The sequence below is a fragment of the Glycine max genome, chromosome 18, assembly GCF_000004515.6.
Source record: "Glycine max cultivar Williams 82 chromosome 18, Glycine_max_v4.0, whole genome shotgun sequence".
Classification (NCBI taxonomy): domain Eukaryota; kingdom Viridiplantae; phylum Streptophyta; class Magnoliopsida; order Fabales; family Fabaceae; genus Glycine; species Glycine max.
In genome coordinates, this window is record NC_038254.2 from 57,140,346 (window position 1) to 57,160,014 (window position 19,669).

General features: G+C 30.8%; 2 protein-coding genes across 4 annotated transcripts; both read left to right on the forward strand.

The window, feature by feature from the left end:
- The first annotated feature begins 6,775 nt into the window (after positions 1-6,775).
- On the forward strand, positions 6,776-9,653 carry LOC100787543 (heat shock cognate 70 kDa protein 2). Its single transcript, XM_003552643.5, has 2 exons — positions 6,776-7,257; positions 7,686-9,653. The coding sequence occupies exons 1-2, from the start codon at positions 7,044-7,046 to the stop codon at positions 9,419-9,421; spliced, it is 1,950 nt and encodes a 649-aa protein (XP_003552691.1). The 5' UTR covers positions 6,776-7,043; the 3' UTR covers positions 9,422-9,653.
- A 6,311-nt stretch (positions 9,654-15,964) lies between these two features.
- On the forward strand, positions 15,965-17,771 carry LOC102662096 (uncharacterized). 3 transcript variants are annotated; one of them, XM_014771303.3, is made up of 3 exons: positions 15,965-16,087; positions 16,365-16,431; positions 16,665-17,771. In XM_014771303.3, exon 3 carries the CDS (start codon positions 16,780-16,782, stop codon positions 17,629-17,631), a length of 852 nt encoding a protein of 283 aa, XP_014626789.1. In that variant the 5' UTR covers positions 15,965-16,087; positions 16,365-16,431; positions 16,665-16,779; the 3' UTR covers positions 17,632-17,771. The 3 variants fall into 3 exon arrangements, with proteins under 3 accessions (XP_014626789.1, XP_014626790.1, XP_040868167.1); XM_014771304.3 differs by lacking the exon at positions 16,365-16,431 and having other exon boundaries at positions 15,974-16,087; XM_041012233.1 differs by lacking the exon at positions 15,965-16,087 and having other exon boundaries at positions 16,135-16,431.
- The last annotated feature ends 1,898 nt before the right edge of the window (positions 17,772-19,669 follow it).

The following is a 19,669-nucleotide window of genomic DNA, read 5'->3' on the forward strand; positions in this document are numbered from 1 at the left end:
TTTTTTTAGACCTAAATAATTATTCCTTAATGGGTCATTAATGGGCTTTTATACTATAAATTAATAATATAAAAGAAATTACTAATTTATACATTTAAAAAAACAAGACTATATTACTCAGAAATATGACCAAAAGAATGGACCAATTTTTCTTTGTATAAAAGATTAGAAGTAGTATATTTTTAACTTTTTATTACAAAAATTTTAAGTGAATTAATTCTCAAGAGTCTACTAAAATTATATTGAATTTCAAATCACGTAGAAAATACTTATAAATTATTTATTTACGCGGTTATAACCTAGAATAAAATTTAAACTCAAGTCACTATAATATTTGAATTGTATTATTACTAAAATATTTTTAACAAGTATTCTTAGCATATTAGTTAAGAAACTAAAAAAAATATTTATTATATAAATCATTAAAAAAAACCTAAAAAATTATGAGGTCCCAATAAAAATATTTTTATATCTAATTTTTTAACTAATACCTTAAGGTGGTAATTAACATTTGTTTATTATCTATTAGACTAATATTTATTGCCATTTTTGTTAATGGATGTCATTGATGCACACATTTTGTATTAGTATTTTTTTTAGAGGATGTATTAGTATTTTTTATTAACTTCATTATGTTATATTTGTCGCCTTACATGAATTTATGTACTCAACGATTTAATTGTGATAGTAGTACATGTAACTTCAAATGAATTTTGTATTTTGCGTCACTTAATTAGTAACAGGAATTCTTATTTTAAATTATCTCAATTTTATTAATAAACAGAGAAGCAATAATATAATGTAGGATGCAATAATGTAATGTAAAATATATTGTTGAGAGTGAATTTTATGTTATTAAATTAATTCTTAAAATGTTATGAAAGTAGAGTTTAATCAGTATATAATACCAGTGTAAAAGTTTAAATTATTAACTAATAAGAAATTATTCCACGACAAAAGTTCACTTTCAAACTTGTCTCAACTCTTAACACAAATAGAAAAGTCATGTAAATGTTATATCAGTTTTAAATGAAAAAGAAATATTTATATTTAGTATTTACTATATAGCAAACATTTTAAATTTGTATAATAACATTAATTATTATATTCTTATTTATATAATTACAAAAAAAGAGGAAAAATAATAACAATATCTTGTTATTTAATTAAAATATATATTTTTAATTTATATATTATAGCAGTATATTATAATATATAAATTAAAGTACAAATAAATAAAGGAATAACTATTTTAAGGTCTGAAAAAGGAACTTAAAAATGGAGTAGTACTGTTTTTAGGGAGAACTTTTCTCTTGTGCATTGGTTTGTTTTTTTTTTATTATTGGTGGAGGGTGGAGGTTCGTTCGGCAGCACATTTGTAAATGTAATATTCAGTGGGCCTACAGAAAGAGGTTCCTCTTGTCTTATCCAACAATAGACTTTGTCTGGAGACATATTTTCTTTTGTACACAGATGATGTCGACGAAATCGAATGAAATTACATGCATAACAACAACCAAATCAACATTCCAAATCTTATTACAGGGCAATGGAAGCGGAAGCCACAAAGGATTTCTCATACTTGCTTTGAATTTCACGATGATGAAGATGAACACAACAACAATTTTTTTAATTGACTTAACAAGCACAATTGGATCAACAATTCCAACAATTGGCACACAAATTTCAACTCAAAATACTAACATAATTGGGTTGCTACCTATAACGAACCTGGAATGAACAATAATGCAAGCAATTGATGCGCACTCGCAACACCAAATATTGACACACAATCAACAAGGAACACACAAATTGACGCAAAGCAAAAATAGATATTGAATTAAATGACGCAAGACACAGGATGAAACAGTAAGGAACGCACAAAAAATGATAAAAAGAAATAATGGATATGTTGTTGCTGCTCCTCAACGGTGGTTGCTGGTGATGGGGACCTCGGAGACAGGAAAGGGTGGAAGACAACGAGATTAGTGAGAGGGGACTGCCAGATTGAGTGGACAGATCTATAATAACATAAATCATCACCTATTAAAACGCTTCCTTTACTCACAAGCGAAGAGAATTTGAAAACGTTTTAAATTTAATATATGATGTATAGTATGATTCTTTTTTTCTTTTTCATGTATTGAATATTATTATTATTATTATTATTATTATTATTATTATTATTATTATTATTATTATTATTATTATTATTATTATTATTATTATTATTATTATTATTATTATTATTATTATTATTATTATTATTATTATTATTATTATTATTATTATTATTATTATTATTATTATTATTATTATTATTATTATTATTATTATTATTATTATTATTATTATTATGATTGTTATTTTTCTTATTATTTATTTTAAAAATAACAAGTGAAAAATATTTAAAAAGTAAAAATTGGTAGACTCTTAACTGCATCCCTTCAACTGAAGTGCATGGGTGCAGAGATTTCATTTCCCTTTCCTTGGATAGTTCACACTCCACAATAGTTACAAACTACTCTCTGATTCTTATTATATAAGGTTGAAATTGAAATTAAAATGTAGTTTAATCCTTTTTATAAGTTTTAATATATAATGTTTCATATATTTCTTTATTAACATCAGTTCTAAAATGACGTGAAATATAACTTAATAATGTTTCATACAGTTTTATTTAATACTTTCAAATTGATTAATTTTTTTAATATATATAAATTAGTTACTTGCATCTTATAATAAACACTACAGTAAATACAAACAAATGGGTAGTGCTTATAACAACTATATTCAACAAGCAGCCACCGCTACTTTTCCGAAAAGAGCCAAAAAAAAAAAAAAACAAAACATCGGTACAAGTCAAGAAACAAATGAGAGGTGCATGTATGGTTATCAACAATGTGAATGTGATTAAGGAAAAAAACAAATAAAAAATGCAAAAGACAAAGAAATATTTTAAATAACTATATATAATTAAATCGTATAATACTGTATCAATAATATTAAACAAAATAAAAGCGCATTAATCATGTGGGTTGAGACCATTGTCACGCTAACATAAAAGTAATTTTAAAAGATTTTTTTTATTAACAATAAATAAATAAGAGTAAAATTTTAAAGCTAAGGAGAAAAAGAAATAAAAAAGAAAAGAGTTCAAATAGGCAAATTTGGAGCGTCACTAACCTAACCTTAATCATATAAAATTATTAGCATTGCATAATTTGGAGTGTCATTAAACTATATGTTGTTGTTGGAAAAATAATATAGCATTGCATAATTTATAGCGATATATATGACCCAGAACAAACTTAAAAACGGCTGTAATGATGCGCAATTTATACATTATTGAGCAGCTAATATTACAACTTGTGTTCCCTTTAAAATAAAATGAAAAGCAGCACACAGTAAATTAAATCTTGTTGCATTGTTTTATTCATAAAAGTAGTCTACAAACGCAAATGATTGAAAAGATAACATTGTATATATATTTAGTCTATAGTTTTATGGTAAACTTTGCATCATGCCATTTGGATCTGCCATCGCTTCGCAAAATGAAGCTGGTACAATCATTAGAGTCCTTGATAATAATACTGATCAACTTGCTGTATTAAGAGAACAATTTGATTGCAAAACGACAAATAGTTGAAAATGATAGCTTGTCAATGTGAAAAGGAAATCTACCCTTAACCTATTTCATTTTAGATGTCCATGCAAATGAGCCACTGGCCAAGTTTGTTTTCACGGGAAATTGCCATGCATTTTCAATGAAAAATAATCATTTCTATATAAATATATAGTTAAAAAATTCCATTTAAACACACTAAGTAATAATTTAAAAAACTATTATTCAATTATAAATTGTTAGTTTTCGTAGTAACCACCCCACTTTTAATTATATTTGACAATTTAAGGTAGATTTTATGAAAATTAATTATACTTGATTTAAAAATAAAAATGGGTTTTTAATTAATCAAGTTGGATGTTGATTAGCAATAACCACAACCTAACCAAATTCAACTTAATCACAAATCCGGTTGACTAAATACATTACATTAGGAAAAAGTCGGCAAACAAAACTAAATTTGATGACCACAAATCCTTCCAACCATTTTCAATTTGGTCAGAGTTTTCATAAAGAGGGTACCAAAAGAATTGAAAGTGTTTGCAGCCTTTACTCAGCAAGGTTTCTTGTCCACTAAAAAATAGGTCAGTCCGTCCATGTAAGGCTCACCTGCATAAGTTTGCATTGATAATGGATTGGGCCAGTCCGCCCCACATTTTTACACTGACCAAATAAATTGATCCACCCCCACCCTACGGGTCAAACAGGCTGATCCACAGGCCTAATTTTAAAAGAATTTTAATTTCAATAAAAATACAACACAATCAAATTAAGTTCAATACAAATGTAAATAAAATCTTAACAATTAATCAATTACATCAATAAAATAAATAATGTCTTAACAAAAGAAAATTCAAGCAATAAATCTAAAATATGAAACTTAAACATCTCCAACAACAAATAATTACATATTTGAAGCAATAAAATCCTAATGCGGACAACCCACGGATCTCACGGACCAAACCCGCATAGTCCACAGGTTAAGCAAAACGGGCCCAAAAATATGACATAATCATAGACCATTAAAAAAAATTGATCTGCTACCCGTGTGGACCGTGAGCCCCACGGACCAGTTCATGAACCTGAATCTATTTATCCATTTCTACTAAAAATTAGACTGTATTATTTCATAAACTCTAGAAAATCAACGTCTCAACAACAAACGGAGTTGATACTATCTATGATGGAATTGTTTAAGTCAATTCATATAGATTTTTAACCATAAAATTTGTGGGATAAATTAAAGGTAAGTTAAAAGTTGTAACATTCGACTCTTTTAAAATGAGTTATTTATTTTAGAGAGTAAAATATGCAATTTCAGTTATTTATAAAAAAAAATCAATAGTTAATATATTACTTGCAACATGCACAACAAATCATTGAGTTTTCATCAAACATTGAATTTATTTATTTTACTCTTACTCGCTTTAAAAAATCTAAATTGGTGTATATATAATAATTGCGGATATTTATTTTAATAATATATATATATATATATAATAACCGAAATGATTTTTTGCTTTTACCAAGCAAGTTTTATTTACTTTAAAAAACAAAACAATTTTCTAAAATAAAAATAAAAATAAAAATAAAAATAAAAACACTTCCTTATTTTCCAACACATGCATGAAATGGACTATCATTTTCATTTGTTGGGTGAGACACCTTACCTAAAATGTTCCTTCGATACCTAAAGAGTATATAACTATTAATATTTACTATATATATGTGTATTCTATCATTAGCATAAATATTTCAAACTTTTTTTAAAAGGTTTTATTATGTTACTTTCTAAGTATAGACTTCTTTACACATTTTTTTTTTTTTTATGTTTTGGATTGAAGAATTTGGAATAAGAAAAAAATATTCACTTGTGAACTGCCCTTTCTGGAACAATGCATACACAAATCTAGAAAAGTAATCCAGAACATAAGTTTTTTGGATTACTTATATCAAAATTATAAATTTGGAATTACACAAGTTTTTGTTTTGTAATCCAGATTTGATATTCCAAAAATGATTTTTACATTGTTCTTGAAATGAAAAAATTATATTGGATCCAATATTTCAAAACCAACCTAATAACAATGCTAATTACTGCTTATATGCAGTGAGAATTCACGAAGTGAAGTTTTGAATATTATACCATTATGCAGTTCTGGCTTTCAATTAAGCCCTTCCTCAGTAAAGAGGCCAAAGGATTTAAGCAAACAATGAGAATATTTAACATAAAGCCCCAACTAAATATTCTTGTTGTATCCATGAGCTTTTAACAACAATAAGAGTATTGTACTTGTCATGAACCAACCCTCCAAAAGATTTAACTGTTGGGCAAAAGCACATGAACCAATTATCCAAAAAGTGCAATGATGGTGGTATATATTGTTGCATACAAGCACAAATGGTTAAATCACATAAAGATGAAAGGAAGGAGGAAAAAAGGAAAGGAGGTGTGCTAAAGGGTATTTTTGTCTATTTTGGTTGTTTTAAGTTTTTACGGGGTGAAAGAAGCAGAAGCTGGGATGCAGGAAGCAATGGCCTAAGAAGTTTTAGGCCTGGGCTTATTTATACTCTTCAAAGCAGTTTCTATTTATACTCTGTCGTTACTTGTACACTCCCCTTTTCCCTTTCATTTCCTAAATTACTCTCGTGAACCCTCTCAAAATTTCATAATATATATATATATATATATATATATATATATATATATATATATATATATATATATATATATATATATATATATATAGATCATAAATGATGTTTAGATTTAAATTAAACAATTTAAATTATGATGTATAGTTTTATTTTTTTTAATTACTGACAATAAATTTTTGAAAAATATTAAAAGATATAAAAAGGATAAACGACTAAGAAGATCAAATATCAAATATATAAGTAAAGATAAAAGAGAATACTTTAAAATGATATGATTGAATAAGATAATCAAAGATAATATGTATCAAATATTGAATTGATTTTAAAAGAATAAATAATTATTAAAAATATAAAATCAAATATACATAGATAGAGATAAAAAAAAAGATTATAATTTTGGAATATGATTAAAAAAAAATCTTTTAACCAACTACACAGGTAGGTAATGTGTTTGTTGTAGAAATATATTAAAAAACAAGATAATATATTCACACGTCGATGGAGAAAGTAGCGTTGCGTGTCCAAGGTGGGCAGATATAAAGAAGAATCTGGAACCAACCAGAAGCGGAGTAGACAAAAAGAACATTCTAGAATTCTGATTTTCAAAACAGAAAGTTATATAAACCCTCCCTTTCTCTCTACTCTAACACAATTCATTCGTAGCCAATTCTTATTCTTTTTCTCTCTTTCTCTCTGCTTGCGGTGCTTCACAAGCCAAATCTAACTTGTCTCTGTTTTCTCCGATCTAGTACTACTATCAATGGCCGGAAAAGGAGATGGTCCTGCTATCGGAATCGATCTCGGCACCACCTACTCCTGCGTCGGAGTGTGGCAGCACGACCGTGTCGAAATCATCGCCAATGACCAGGGTAACAGAACCACGCCGTCTTACGTCGCTTTCACTGATTCCGAGCGTTTGATCGGTGACGCCGCCAAGAACCAGGTCGCCATGAACCCCGTCAACACCGTCTTCGGTAAAATCCCTAACCGACTTTTTGCTTTATCGAGATCTGCATTGTTCCTAGATTTTTGAAACTCCACTTTTCTATTTTAGTAATTTGTAGTATTTTCCAATCCTAATGTATTATCTGGCCTATTATTTTTTTGATATAATAATAATAATAATAATAATCGTTGAATGGTTTATTATGTACACTCTTATTGTTCGTTGAAATCTGATGTTGAATTGAATAGCAATAGGCGTAGGCACTGTTAATACTTGTCGAAATGTGATTTTGAACTGAATAAATCATATTGTGTGCAATTTTATTATTTAGAGAGTTATTTGATCCTACAATTTTGAGGGAATATGGTATGCTAAAAGTTAAGATTTATCTTTTATTCTTTTTAATTTGGATTGTGCGGATTGTTTGGTGATTGGTTATTTGTTGCCTGATGTCAGATGCTAAGCGTTTGATTGGAAGGAGATTTTCTGATGCCTCCGTTCAGAGTGACATGAAGCTATGGCCATTTAAGGTCATCCCTGGTCCTGCTGACAAACCTATGATTGTGGTCAACTACAAGGGTGAGGACAAGCAGTTCTCCGCTGAGGAAATTTCTTCCATGGTTCTCATGAAGATGCGTGAGATTGCCGAGGCTTATCTCGGTTCCACAGTGAAGAATGCCGTGGTCACTGTTCCCGCTTACTTCAATGACTCCCAGCGTCAGGCCACGAAGGATGCTGGAGTCATTGCGGGTCTCAATGTCATGCGTATCATCAATGAACCCACCGCTGCTGCCATTGCTTACGGTCTTGACAAGAAGGCCACCAGTGTGGGTGAGAAGAACGTGTTGATTTTTGACTTGGGTGGCGGTACCTTTGATGTCTCTCTTCTCACCATTGAGGAGGGTATTTTTGAGGTCAAGGCCACTGCCGGAGATACTCATCTTGGAGGTGAAGATTTTGATAACAGGATGGTTAACCATTTTGTTCAGGAATTCAAGAGGAAGCACAAGAAGGACATCAATGGAAACCCTAGGGCTCTTAGGAGGTTGAGGACTGCCTGTGAAAGGGCGAAGAGGACCCTATCATCTACTGCACAAACCACAATTGAGATAGATTCTCTTTATGAGGGTGTTGACTTCTACACCACAATCACCCGTGCCAGGTTTGAGGAGCTCAACATGGATCTCTTCAGGAAGTGTATGGAGCCCGTTGAGAAGTGTTTGAGGGATGCTAAGATGGACAAGAGCACTGTCCATGACGTTGTCCTTGTTGGTGGATCCACTAGAATTCCTAAAGTGCAGCAATTGTTGCAGGATTTCTTCAATGGCAAGGAGCTTTGCAAGAGCATTAACCCCGATGAGGCCGTTGCTTATGGAGCAGCTGTACAGGCTGCTATTTTGAGTGGTGAGGGCAACGAGAAGGTGCAGGATTTGCTGTTGTTGGATGTTACACCCCTTTCTCTTGGTTTGGAAACTGCCGGCGGCGTCATGACTGTTCTCATTCCCAGGAACACGACTATTCCCACCAAGAAGGAGCAAGTGTTCTCTACTTACTCAGACAACCAACCTGGTGTCTTGATTCAGGTGTATGAGGGAGAGAGAGCTAGAACCAGGGACAACAACTTGTTGGGTAAATTTGAGCTTTCTGGCATTCCCCCAGCACCCAGGGGTGTTCCTCAGATTACTGTCTGCTTTGATATCGATGCCAATGGTATCTTGAATGTCTCTGCCGAGGACAAGACCACAGGGCAGAAGAACAAGATCACCATCACCAACGACAAGGGTAGACTATCGAAGGATGAGATTGAGAAGATGGTCCAAGAGGCGGAGAAGTACAAGGCCGAGGATGAGGAGCACAAGAAGAAGGTCGACGCAAAGAATGCTTTGGAGAACTATGCCTACAACATGAGGAACACCATTAAGGATGAGAAGATTGCATCAAAGCTTTCTGATGACGACAAGAAGAAAATCGAAGATGCCATCGAGAGTGCTATTCAGTGGTTGGATGGAAACCAGCTAGCGGAGGCTGACGAGTTCGAAGACAAGATGAAGGAGCTTGAGAGCATTTGCAACCCAATCATTGCCAAAATGTACCAGGGTGCAGGTGCTCCCGACATGGCTGGAGGCATGGATGAAGATGTTCCTCCATCTGGATCCGGTGGTGCTGGCCCCAAGATCGAGGAAGTTGATTAAATTGTTTCATTATTTAGATGGGATGGGCTTGTGTTGGATCTATTCCGTTTTTTTTTCCTTTATTTTATTTGGTCTAGAATATTGGCCCATTATTTTGGTTACTAACACCAGGTATGGTGATTGGTAATTCTTTTTTTTTGGTTTTGAATAGTTTATCCAGATTTCACCTCGATGGAGACTTGTTTAAAAATTTTTGCCAAAGAAAACAATTTTATGGGCCGTTCCTATTTAATGTTTTCTTAAATTTTGATGTTTGATATCTACGTTACTCGTGCAAATTGCGCTGTTCCTCTGGTATAGAAGCGAAAAATGTTTTTATAACAGTATTGTCTAGTTAAATGTATGATATTTTGAAGCTAGTAATAATTTGGTAAAAGAGAATATTAAAGGGTTTCAACTTTCAAGTACTTTTCCTTGTCTTATTTTGTTCAAACGAATCAAGGTTGAAGAAAAGAATACTATCTCACGTAACTTTCCTAATGTGAATTGAGTTTCTTATAGACATTGACTTTAAGAGTGTCTAAAAACGAGGTTTTCAAGTTGATATTGAGATTAAACCCATGTATTAGTCCTATCTCTATTAGTCCTATCTCTACTAATCTAACCGATCGAGATTAGTCCTGTCTCTTTTCCTTTTAGTAGTCGTTCAAATAAGAAACTGCTAAACGAAAAATGAAGACAAGAGAAAACATACAATAAAATTATCGTTGGCCATTGTAATTCGTACACGGTTGTGGTACCCGTATAGAGACACTGCCCGTAGTTACTGGAACAACAAAATAAGCTTTGCTGCAAATACGTTTTGTTTCCAGTTTGTGATCCGTTCTCTATGCCCTATCTCTGTTTATGAGCCAAGTTTAAGGCCTAAGTGAACAAAGGGATACATATTACAATATTAAAGGAAGGAAATGACTATTAGAATCACTTATATTTTGTTGCTGCAACTTAAGAAAAAAATCCCGATATTGTAGGCTCTCATGCCTATCTTTTAGTTAGCTGAAGAATAGTATCTGCTATACATGCTATTATTTCTGTTTCTGTTGAAGGTTAATGCTGCAAACTGATTTTTTTTTTTTTTAAACTTTCCTTAACTTGGCCTTTTCTTTATTTAATTTGGACCTCCCATCATATGTACTAGTTCCATTACAAAAAATCTTTGAATTTAATTCTAACTTGTGCTATTAATATATTGGCTTTAAATATGATTATAAGTCAGTCGACCAAGGTCAGTTGCAGTTCAGTTTAATTAATTTCATTTCACAAACTAATCAAGCTTATGAGAAAGCATATATTGAATCAATTAAACATTTTAAACTTCAAGAGACAAGTCCTGTATTTTTCTTTTGTTGGTAGAAATAATATATTTTGGTTTGCAATAGCTAGCGTCGTCACTTATAATTATTAATATTTATTTGAACACCCCTTCCCTTCTTAAAAATGAGCAGTAGAAACTCAAGTTTGTGACTTGTACCATATTTTATTTCACTTAATTAATTTCTTTGATTGAGGCTTGAATTTATAACTAATTTTTTTATATTTTAGTTAAAAATAATTTAATCAAACAAAATAAATGAATACGAATTTCGAGTTGAAAAGTTGAGCATGCAAAAGTTTAAACTGATTTTATTTTTGAACGATCAAAATATTTTAATTTATTACCAACACACTCCCGAGTTAACTCAACTCACTTTGTGTCTATTTATAATGAGTAAAGTCTACTTGATTTAATAAAATGTTTGTAGTCAATTTTATTTTTATTTTTATGAATAATAACTCAAGTGATGTTTGAAAAAATCACAAAGTTTCTATTTTTTTTCCTTTTCTTTATGTTTTTAAGTATTTTTAATAAAATAGTAAAAACAACATTATTTTCATTATTTCTTACTCAAATATTTTAAAAAATATTTTTCTGATCATTAGTAAAATTAAAACATTTTTTCAAATCAATCAGGTCTTAGAAATAATATTTGGCACAAACATTAGTTTGACATTATGTTGAATATGAATTTTATTTGTTCAATGTTAATCATAAGTTACTTTTTGATTCTTGCATGGGTCCTTACTACCAGCTAGCTAGCTCAACTAACATAAACCTATGACACTCAACGAAAGTAAGAATTCTGCAAGATTGCATGCAACCCATGCCCAATTTATAATTCCCTGCCCTTATCTTTGACAGAACATAATATTAATGTATTCCAATATTATTAATTTAACCTAATCTTATATGTTTTATTTGCAAGAAGAAGGATGGCATGGAATGCCTAAAATATATAACACTATGCTTACAACAAGAGAAGAAGAGAACACGACAAGAGATAAGATTGGCTCCATCCTTTATTGTGATGAATGAAGATGGCATTGAGCATGATATGATATTCCAAGGTTGGTAAATGTGTTGGAAAACAAGGGGAAGGAGCTTGCAATTGCATTGCCAGAGTGGAGCTGCTCCTAACGTGGTTGCCAGTATGGGTCTGGATCCACACATGATGGCTCTATCACCGATTACATTGATATCGTTTCATGAGTTACATTCTTTTTTTTTATTTTTTATTTTTAAATACTAGTTACACCTATAAATGTTAAATTGTTGTTGTTTGGCAAAAGGAGGCAATTTTCATTGTTATTTCCTTTCCATTATTCTCATTATTCGGATAAATCGTAATATTTTGAATTGTATAGCAAAACTTTGTTTTATGCATACTAAGAACTTGAATTTGAGACTATTTATTGGAACAATTTTACATCAGTCCGACTACTTGCATTTAAATTCATGTTATTAACACATTCTCTTGGATGTATTTTAAATTAGAAATGTATTTTATGAACGAAATATTGCGCATACAAATTTTGACAAATTGAGAACAAATAAATGACCATTTTTTGTGGATTCATGTTACAATTGAGCTTTGAGCAATGTTCTCACATCAAGGTATGGCAGGCTCTTTACTCTTTAAACAAAAGATTTTGGCCCAAATAGTTTAACATTTAGATTCTTTTTTATGCAATGTTTGAAATTCAATTTTTAATTTGAGGATGAATCATAACTAAAATATTACGTTACCTTAAAAATGAGTTGACCTAATGAAAGAAAATAATTATGTGTATTAAATTCTTATTTGCTATATAAGGATCAGAATTAAGGTAGATTTCCAAGCATAGGGCCAAGGCCTCTCATAGTCATAATTGAGATATGATTCACTGATAAGTGAGTATAGGTTAATTTTCCCAGTATCGACACTTTGGTCAATATTTATTATTCTGGGCTACTGGCTTTCTCTAGTGTATAGGTCTGGGAGTTATTGTACGGACCGGGCTCAAACCCAATTTGCAACAATTTTTATTTTTTGAAGTATTCCCCAATGACAAACTTATACATAACAATGTGGGGTCACATGTTCCCACTCAATTTTATTTTCCTCTCATTATATTATATTATTTTTTCTCATCTAAAGTAGAAATGTTATCTTGCCTTCGTTACCCAAAATTTATCGATCCGTCATTAATATTCTTTTGTCTAGTGAGAGACTAATTGCTATTTTCTTTGTAGTCAAGTGCTAAAGGAACATTCCCTTATAACACATTTCTATTTTCATACATTAATTTCAAAATCAAATCCAAAAATAAGTACTTTAGACATCTCAATTTTTTGGGCTTGGACAACCACGTTTGTTAATTTATTTTTTCGAGTTAACTAGTGTCGTTATGTTTGATAATTTTGAGACCGAAACAATTTTACATTTCAATTATGATCTTGATGCCTTACTTTATAGTTGAAGGAAAAAAAACTTAGTGGACTTTTAGTTACAAAATTTCCCAATAATTTAATATTATTATTATTATTATGTTAAAATGAATTTCTAAATAAAAAAATTAAAATACGAATCTCACTTTATGTATTCAATTCTCAATCAAATTGTTAGAAATTTAATTTAATTAACAGAAAATCGAATTTGAATACACATTTATTTCATTTTCATTTTTCAAGAGGAGCAATTATAGGGGTGCTCGTGAACTCCTTGATTCACTAGTCACTGCGTATTACAGTGTTTATTTTTTGATCTTGACTTCATGTGCCCAGACAATCAGAAATTGATATCCAACCAGTCCATTGTCCCCCATTAACATTAGTTTAAGCCAGTCTCAAGAGTTCTGAGCCATTGGCTTCTGTCTCCTTGGAACTAAATAAACAACATGCATGTCGGTGGCACATGAATACAACTAAGAAATACTATTTAGTATTCTACATTTATGCTATATATGTTAACATACATGTATTAATATAAACTTTACAGTAATGTACCTTTGTATTGTACATTATTTTGTGTGTATGTATGTAGGATAAAATTTTACCACCTACTTTAATGGGAAAGAAATATTTATACTTTTAAGTTATCCACTGAGTTGTTTTTTTATCCAATACTTAAACTACTTAATTAAAAAATAAAGTACATTACAAGTTTTTTGTGTTTTGTTTATTTTTAACTTTTACAATTTAATGATCATGAAAATGTAAAACACTTCTATTCATGATAAATTATTATTGAATTTTTACACGAACAGTGTATATTTTTTTTAACCAATCAAACAATTCAAAATATTGCACTTTATGTGTTGGACAAGGAAATGCCTAAAATAAGAACAATATTTACATATCATATATCTAATTAATTGTCTGACAATGAGGTAGAAAAATTGCAAAATTGTGTAAAACAATAGAAATGTCGAATGACAGTGTTAAGATCACTATTATTTCTGATAGAGTTACGAAACCTTGCTTGCCAAGCCCGAGAGTTCCCTCTTCTGGTTTATAATAGATGTCACTGTATTTTAAATAAATTATAAAAAATACCTAGATAAAATTTATACTTATTGATTTATTAAAATATTATGATTTTATCATTTAACTCATTTTTTAAAATTTTACAAACTTCTTATTTATAATTTTTTTATTAATTAATTTTGTTTCTTACGTTTGCCTTTTCTTTCCCTCCAAAACTTTACCTTATGTGCTTGATATTTATTTATTAAGTTAGAATAAATTGTAGGTTTAAAATGAATGAAGCTTGAGTTAAGAAATTTTGTTCAAGTTTTTACTGAACCGAGCTTTGGTTAGACTCCAATTTAACTAGGGTCCTCTTTATGAAGTAAGTTTGTTTTTTTTTTCAATTGAATCCATATCCATATGTAGTATTTTAACTTAATATGTAATACGATGTGTGAAAAATTAACGTTTTTACTGAACTGAGCTTGTAGGTGTAAAATTAACGATGATAACATCGTATCCATGAGAAGTAGGTTCTTTTTCTTTTTTCTTTTTCAATTGAATCTATATCCATATGTAGTATTTTAACTCGATCAGTATGTATAAAATATATATCAATTACTACAAGAAGTAGTTGCTTCAGTTCGTATCTGTTTGATACTCCATGCAGTGCAGCTAATTTATTAAGTATACGGCAAATAGTTTGATTGATTAATTAATTAATTCATTAGTACTAACAAAAATAAAATAATTCAAACAATATAAAATCCGCAACCTGGTTTGACTGACATCCTAGGGTTTTGTGGCCCATCTTCTAATATTAATTGAGGTGTTACCCATGAAATAAGGTAATGAATGAAGATGTAGGACTGTCCCAAATGCAAAAGGATTTCATTAATTGTTCAATTAATTAATTAACGGCCAAATGATAATATATCCGGAAAGGAAGGATTGTGCAGTAGTGTAAGGTAGTTGTATTCACGTGAGTACAAATAAATTATTTGAAGGAAACTTTTTGATTAATGATTAGATGTAAATTTGATAATGAAGTCATTTTTATATCTAAAAACTAATATTTTTTTAATATTGATTTGTTTTTGGTGAATTAATATTGTTAATTTTTATTGATTTAGAGCTTTCAATTTTTTTACGTCATAAATTAATTCATATATAAATAGATTTAGATTGATGCTTTATTACACTACTTTTATGAGATGATCCATAGATCTTTACTTATTAAAATTCTATATCATTAATATATTTTTCTCTCTTTCTTTCCCTTTTTCATTTATTTGTATATTTTTATTGTTTTACGTGTTTTTTTATGCTTAACAATAGTCATTCAATTTCTATTGTATATAAATTTTTTTTGGATAAGTGATAATGATATACCACAAGCCAAATTAGAGTCAATGAGTTAGAGGATACTCATAGTTTTTCACCTAGGAAAACAAATGACAATATCTCCCGCCATTTAATTTGTTCCTTTGAAGCATCATGATCTAGTGAATCAAAGGAAGCAATAGCAACGTTTGCTTCACTTCCACATAATATTCTCCGTCAAAACAAAAAATCATGCTAGTGCTAGGGATAAAAAGCATTCAACAAAAACCATGATTAAGATTTTAAAAACCTTTCAGATATGGAATCATTGTCCCTCCAAATTGTCAGTCAGTGCATACATAACATTAACATAACACCAAGTAGTACCAACTAGTGTTACGGGAGAAATGAAAAATCTTCCCTTATTTGAAGGATCTTACATTACAAGTTATATTAGATACTTATTAGATATGCAATGACATAGTGACAATGTGACATGTCACTTTCGTGTTTTTTTTTTCCTGATCCCATGTGAGTCTCTCTCGAAGGACGAGACCCCCCAACCATAAGCCAGACAGGTACATGCTCACTCTCTATAGTTATTTTCTGGCTCTTGGTTTTGGTGCATCCTCAAACTCAAAGTGGTTTATGGTTTAAGGGATCTTTTTTTTTTTTTTTTTTTCTTTCTTTCTCTTTTCACCTGTTTAAAAGTAGTTACATTACATTCTTTGAGGGTAATTATGAGACTAATCCACATGAGGGTGTTTAATCTTAAATTGGGTTAGCTAGGTTAAAGCCAAGGGCCCATGGGCTCATGCTAATGATTTGCAAGTGTTGCTTTCAAGGGAAAAACAGAGCTTTTTGGTTGGTTGGCCCTTTTAGCAGATTGGTGTTTTGAGAGGCTTTGCAATTTGCAACAAAGGTTTGTCATTATGTCATGCTTTATTGGTGGGGAGGGGATGTAGTCATGTATGTAGTTACAATATTACATTCGTACATTGAATTTTAGTCAAAAAAGATTATCCACATTTTCAGTGCTTGAATTCAGAATCAGAGGGTAAAAGCTGAGTTAATTGCTCAGTAAGCATTTTTTCCTGAACTGTTAAACATGTGTCTTCTCTTTGTTGAAATTGGTTTTTGATTTTGTTTTTGTAGTCCACTGGTCTGTTTGATGTGATTTTCTGGATTCTAGAGATTAATTAGTTTGGACATTGAGTATTTTGGGAGGTTGAACAAGTTCAAGTGTTTTCAATGTGATTTGAGGACAAAGATGAAATCCTTGAGTAGTGTAGGTCTTGGTCTCAGTATTATTTTTGGTTGCCTCTTGTTGGCTCTGGTAGCTGAGGTATACTATTTGCTATGGTGGAAGAAGAGGATAACCAACAGAGAGATTGAGAATAATTATGGCAACCCTGTGAAGGAGTTATTCTACATGTTTTGTTGGAAAAGGCCATCATCATCTTCTTTGAGGCAAACAAGTTTCACTCCTCCTGAGCTTTGCTCTTCCATGAGAATTGGTGACACCCTTGTTCATAACCCAGAACAAGTTCAGTCTCAAAGTGGCAAGGACTTTGTTTTCAAACCCTTTGGGGAAGATGGCATGGATGCAGAATACATGAGCCAGCAGGACCTCTTAGGTCCTCCAAGATTCTTGTTCACCATAGTAGAAGAATCAAAGGAAGATTTAGAATCTGATGATGGCAAATTCAAATGTGACAAGAGTGGAAAAGGTTCAAGGGGTAGAAGCTTGGGTGATTTGCTAGTTGTGGAGACACCATATATGACACCTACTACTTCTCCACCTTTCTTTACTCCTCCTTTCACTACTCCTATCAGTCCCTATAACCAGCGTGGATTCAATCCTCTATTTGAAACAGCAACTGATGCTGAGTTCAACAGATTAAAGTCCTCACCTCCTCCAAAATTCAAGTTCTTACAGGAAGCAGAAGAGAAGCTTAGAAGAAAACTACAACAGGATGAAAATAAGGGAAATGGAGATGAGGTTGATGGTTCTTTCATCACAATAGTTGTTGACAAGAAAACAGAAAGAGAGGTTAATCACCAGCCTCGTCCACCACAGTACCATTCAGGCACTTCACAGGTACTTCCCTTAGCATCTTGACACAATTCACCAAAATCAGAAGAAAGAAACCAGCTAACACCAAAGTTCTGTCAAGTCAATTAAGAGTTTATTTCTTAATTAATCTTTCTAATTACATGTTGAAGAATTCCACTTTTTTTTTGTAATGATGGGAATTTGTTCCCCCAGCCCCCCCCCCCCCCCCGAGTTGTTGTTTAGGGGATGCAGCACTATGGTTTAATCTACCAAGCCAGTTGTGAAATGTACTACCACTCTCAATGTATCAAAGCACATGGGGGACAATATTTTCTGCTCATAAATGCTTAAAGGTGGGTCTGATGCAATTGGAAAGTTTGTTTATTTTATTAAAATTTCATAGTTTTTACTTGTGTGAAAAAGGGATAGGAAAACCAAGAACAACTTTGAGGAAAGTTGTTAAAATTAAAATAGATGTTATGTAAATAATATCTATGAAAATTTAGTCTTTAACTAAACCTAATGACATTATATGATTTCATGTAATCAACCACGCCTAATAGGGTAAAACTTTTGTTTTGTTGTGTTGTGTTTATAAAATTTCAATGCTCACAAAACAAGTTTCCATTTTGTTGATGCATCAGAGACTACCAAGGTTATTATTTTCAATTTGTTTTCGAGTGATGAGATGGTCCTACTCCTACTCCTACCTCTTGCATACAAGTAGCTGTCTAAGGGTCATTGAAAGAATTCTTTCAGGGTCTTTGCCATTTCTTTTTATTTCTCTCTTTAGTCTTTACTAGCCTGCTAGTGAATGAGACATATGTTAAGCCAACATTGTCCCGTGTCATGTTTTTCTGCTTCTTTGTTTCCATGTTTACCCAACTAAACTTTTAGTGTAAAATAAAATGTGCCGTGTGATCAAAATTTGATGAAGATCAAAGGGCCTGTATTGAACCACTCTTAATAAGCACATTGCTCAGACAATAACCAATTCACCACTCAACAAAGTGACAAATTTGGTAAAAGAGAGGGTCTGCTTTTGTGGCTTTTTGCAAAACAACAAGAAAGGGTGCAATTACCCCGTGAATATGTCTCGTGGGTCATGACCGAAAGTGCCATCTTTTGTAACCCCACCACCACGTTGAAGAATCATAAAAGGTCAGAATAAAGAATAAAATATGGCTTTAAGCATAACCTTTTGTGAGTTCCTTTTTGTGTTGCATTTTGAAGGTACGTATATATCAGCCATTAAGCTTCAAGTAAACAACATAATATCTAGATTTTTTAGACATGTAATACCCATTTTTCATAAAATAAATTAAAAATAATTTTATTTAAAACTAAATAGAATTTTAAGAAAATAATAAGATTTTTGTAATTAAATAAATAAGAAGAAATAATTTTATTAATTAAAATAATGATTTTAAGGTAAATAAAACAAATATATGTTCATAGAAAATAAAAAAGATGTTTTAATTATTAATTTGATAGGAAGTAAAATAGTAGATTATGTGATTTTGAATTTTATGCTGGTGAAACAAATGATTAGGTGAATGACTTTAAAAAATCTCATATTACTAAGACACAATAATATGATATAATGTGACATTGGAATATGATATTCTGAATATATTATTTTATTTTATTTTATTTTGGTGAATTTTTTTGTAAAAATGATCTTATTTTGAACTGATAAGTTTTATTTAATTACGTGAATGTGAATCTTTTAGCAATATGAATTTATTTAAACGATCTAATTTTTTTTAATAAATATCAGATTTTTATATCATTTTCTTGATCGTATGCTAGGTTAGACGATGATACAAGACATTGATATTATCTATGTTGGCCCTTAGTTTTTCGCTCCAACAAGAGATGGCCCTTTGAATCTGTTTTGTCTAATTAAACACAGATAAATGACAAGTGGTGGAACAATAATTCTACAGAAATGACAGTAACGGGTGGGTTTGTTTGGTTATAAAGGAGGAAAATATCTTAATTAATAAAAATTAATTGATTTTGTTTGACTTAAATTTATACAAAAAAAACTTTGACAAACTGGAATCAAACTAATTTAATGAAGAATAGTTTGGTTGGATTT

What these genes read in the sequence shown, in the direction of transcription:
- LOC102662096 (XM_014771303.3), top strand. Translation starts at nt 16,780, where the DNA reads ATGAAATCCTTGAGTAGTGTAGGTCTTGGTCTCAGTATTATTTTTGGT.
- LOC100787543 (XM_003552643.5), top strand. Translation starts at nt 7,044, where the DNA reads ATGGCCGGAAAAGGAGATGGTCCTGCTATCGGAATCGATCTCGGCACC. An exon ending in CCCCGTCAACACCGTCTTCG is followed by an intron (nt 7,258 to 7,685) that starts GTAAAATCCCTA and finishes GCCTGATGTCAG; the next exon opens with ATGCTAAGCGTTTGATTGGA.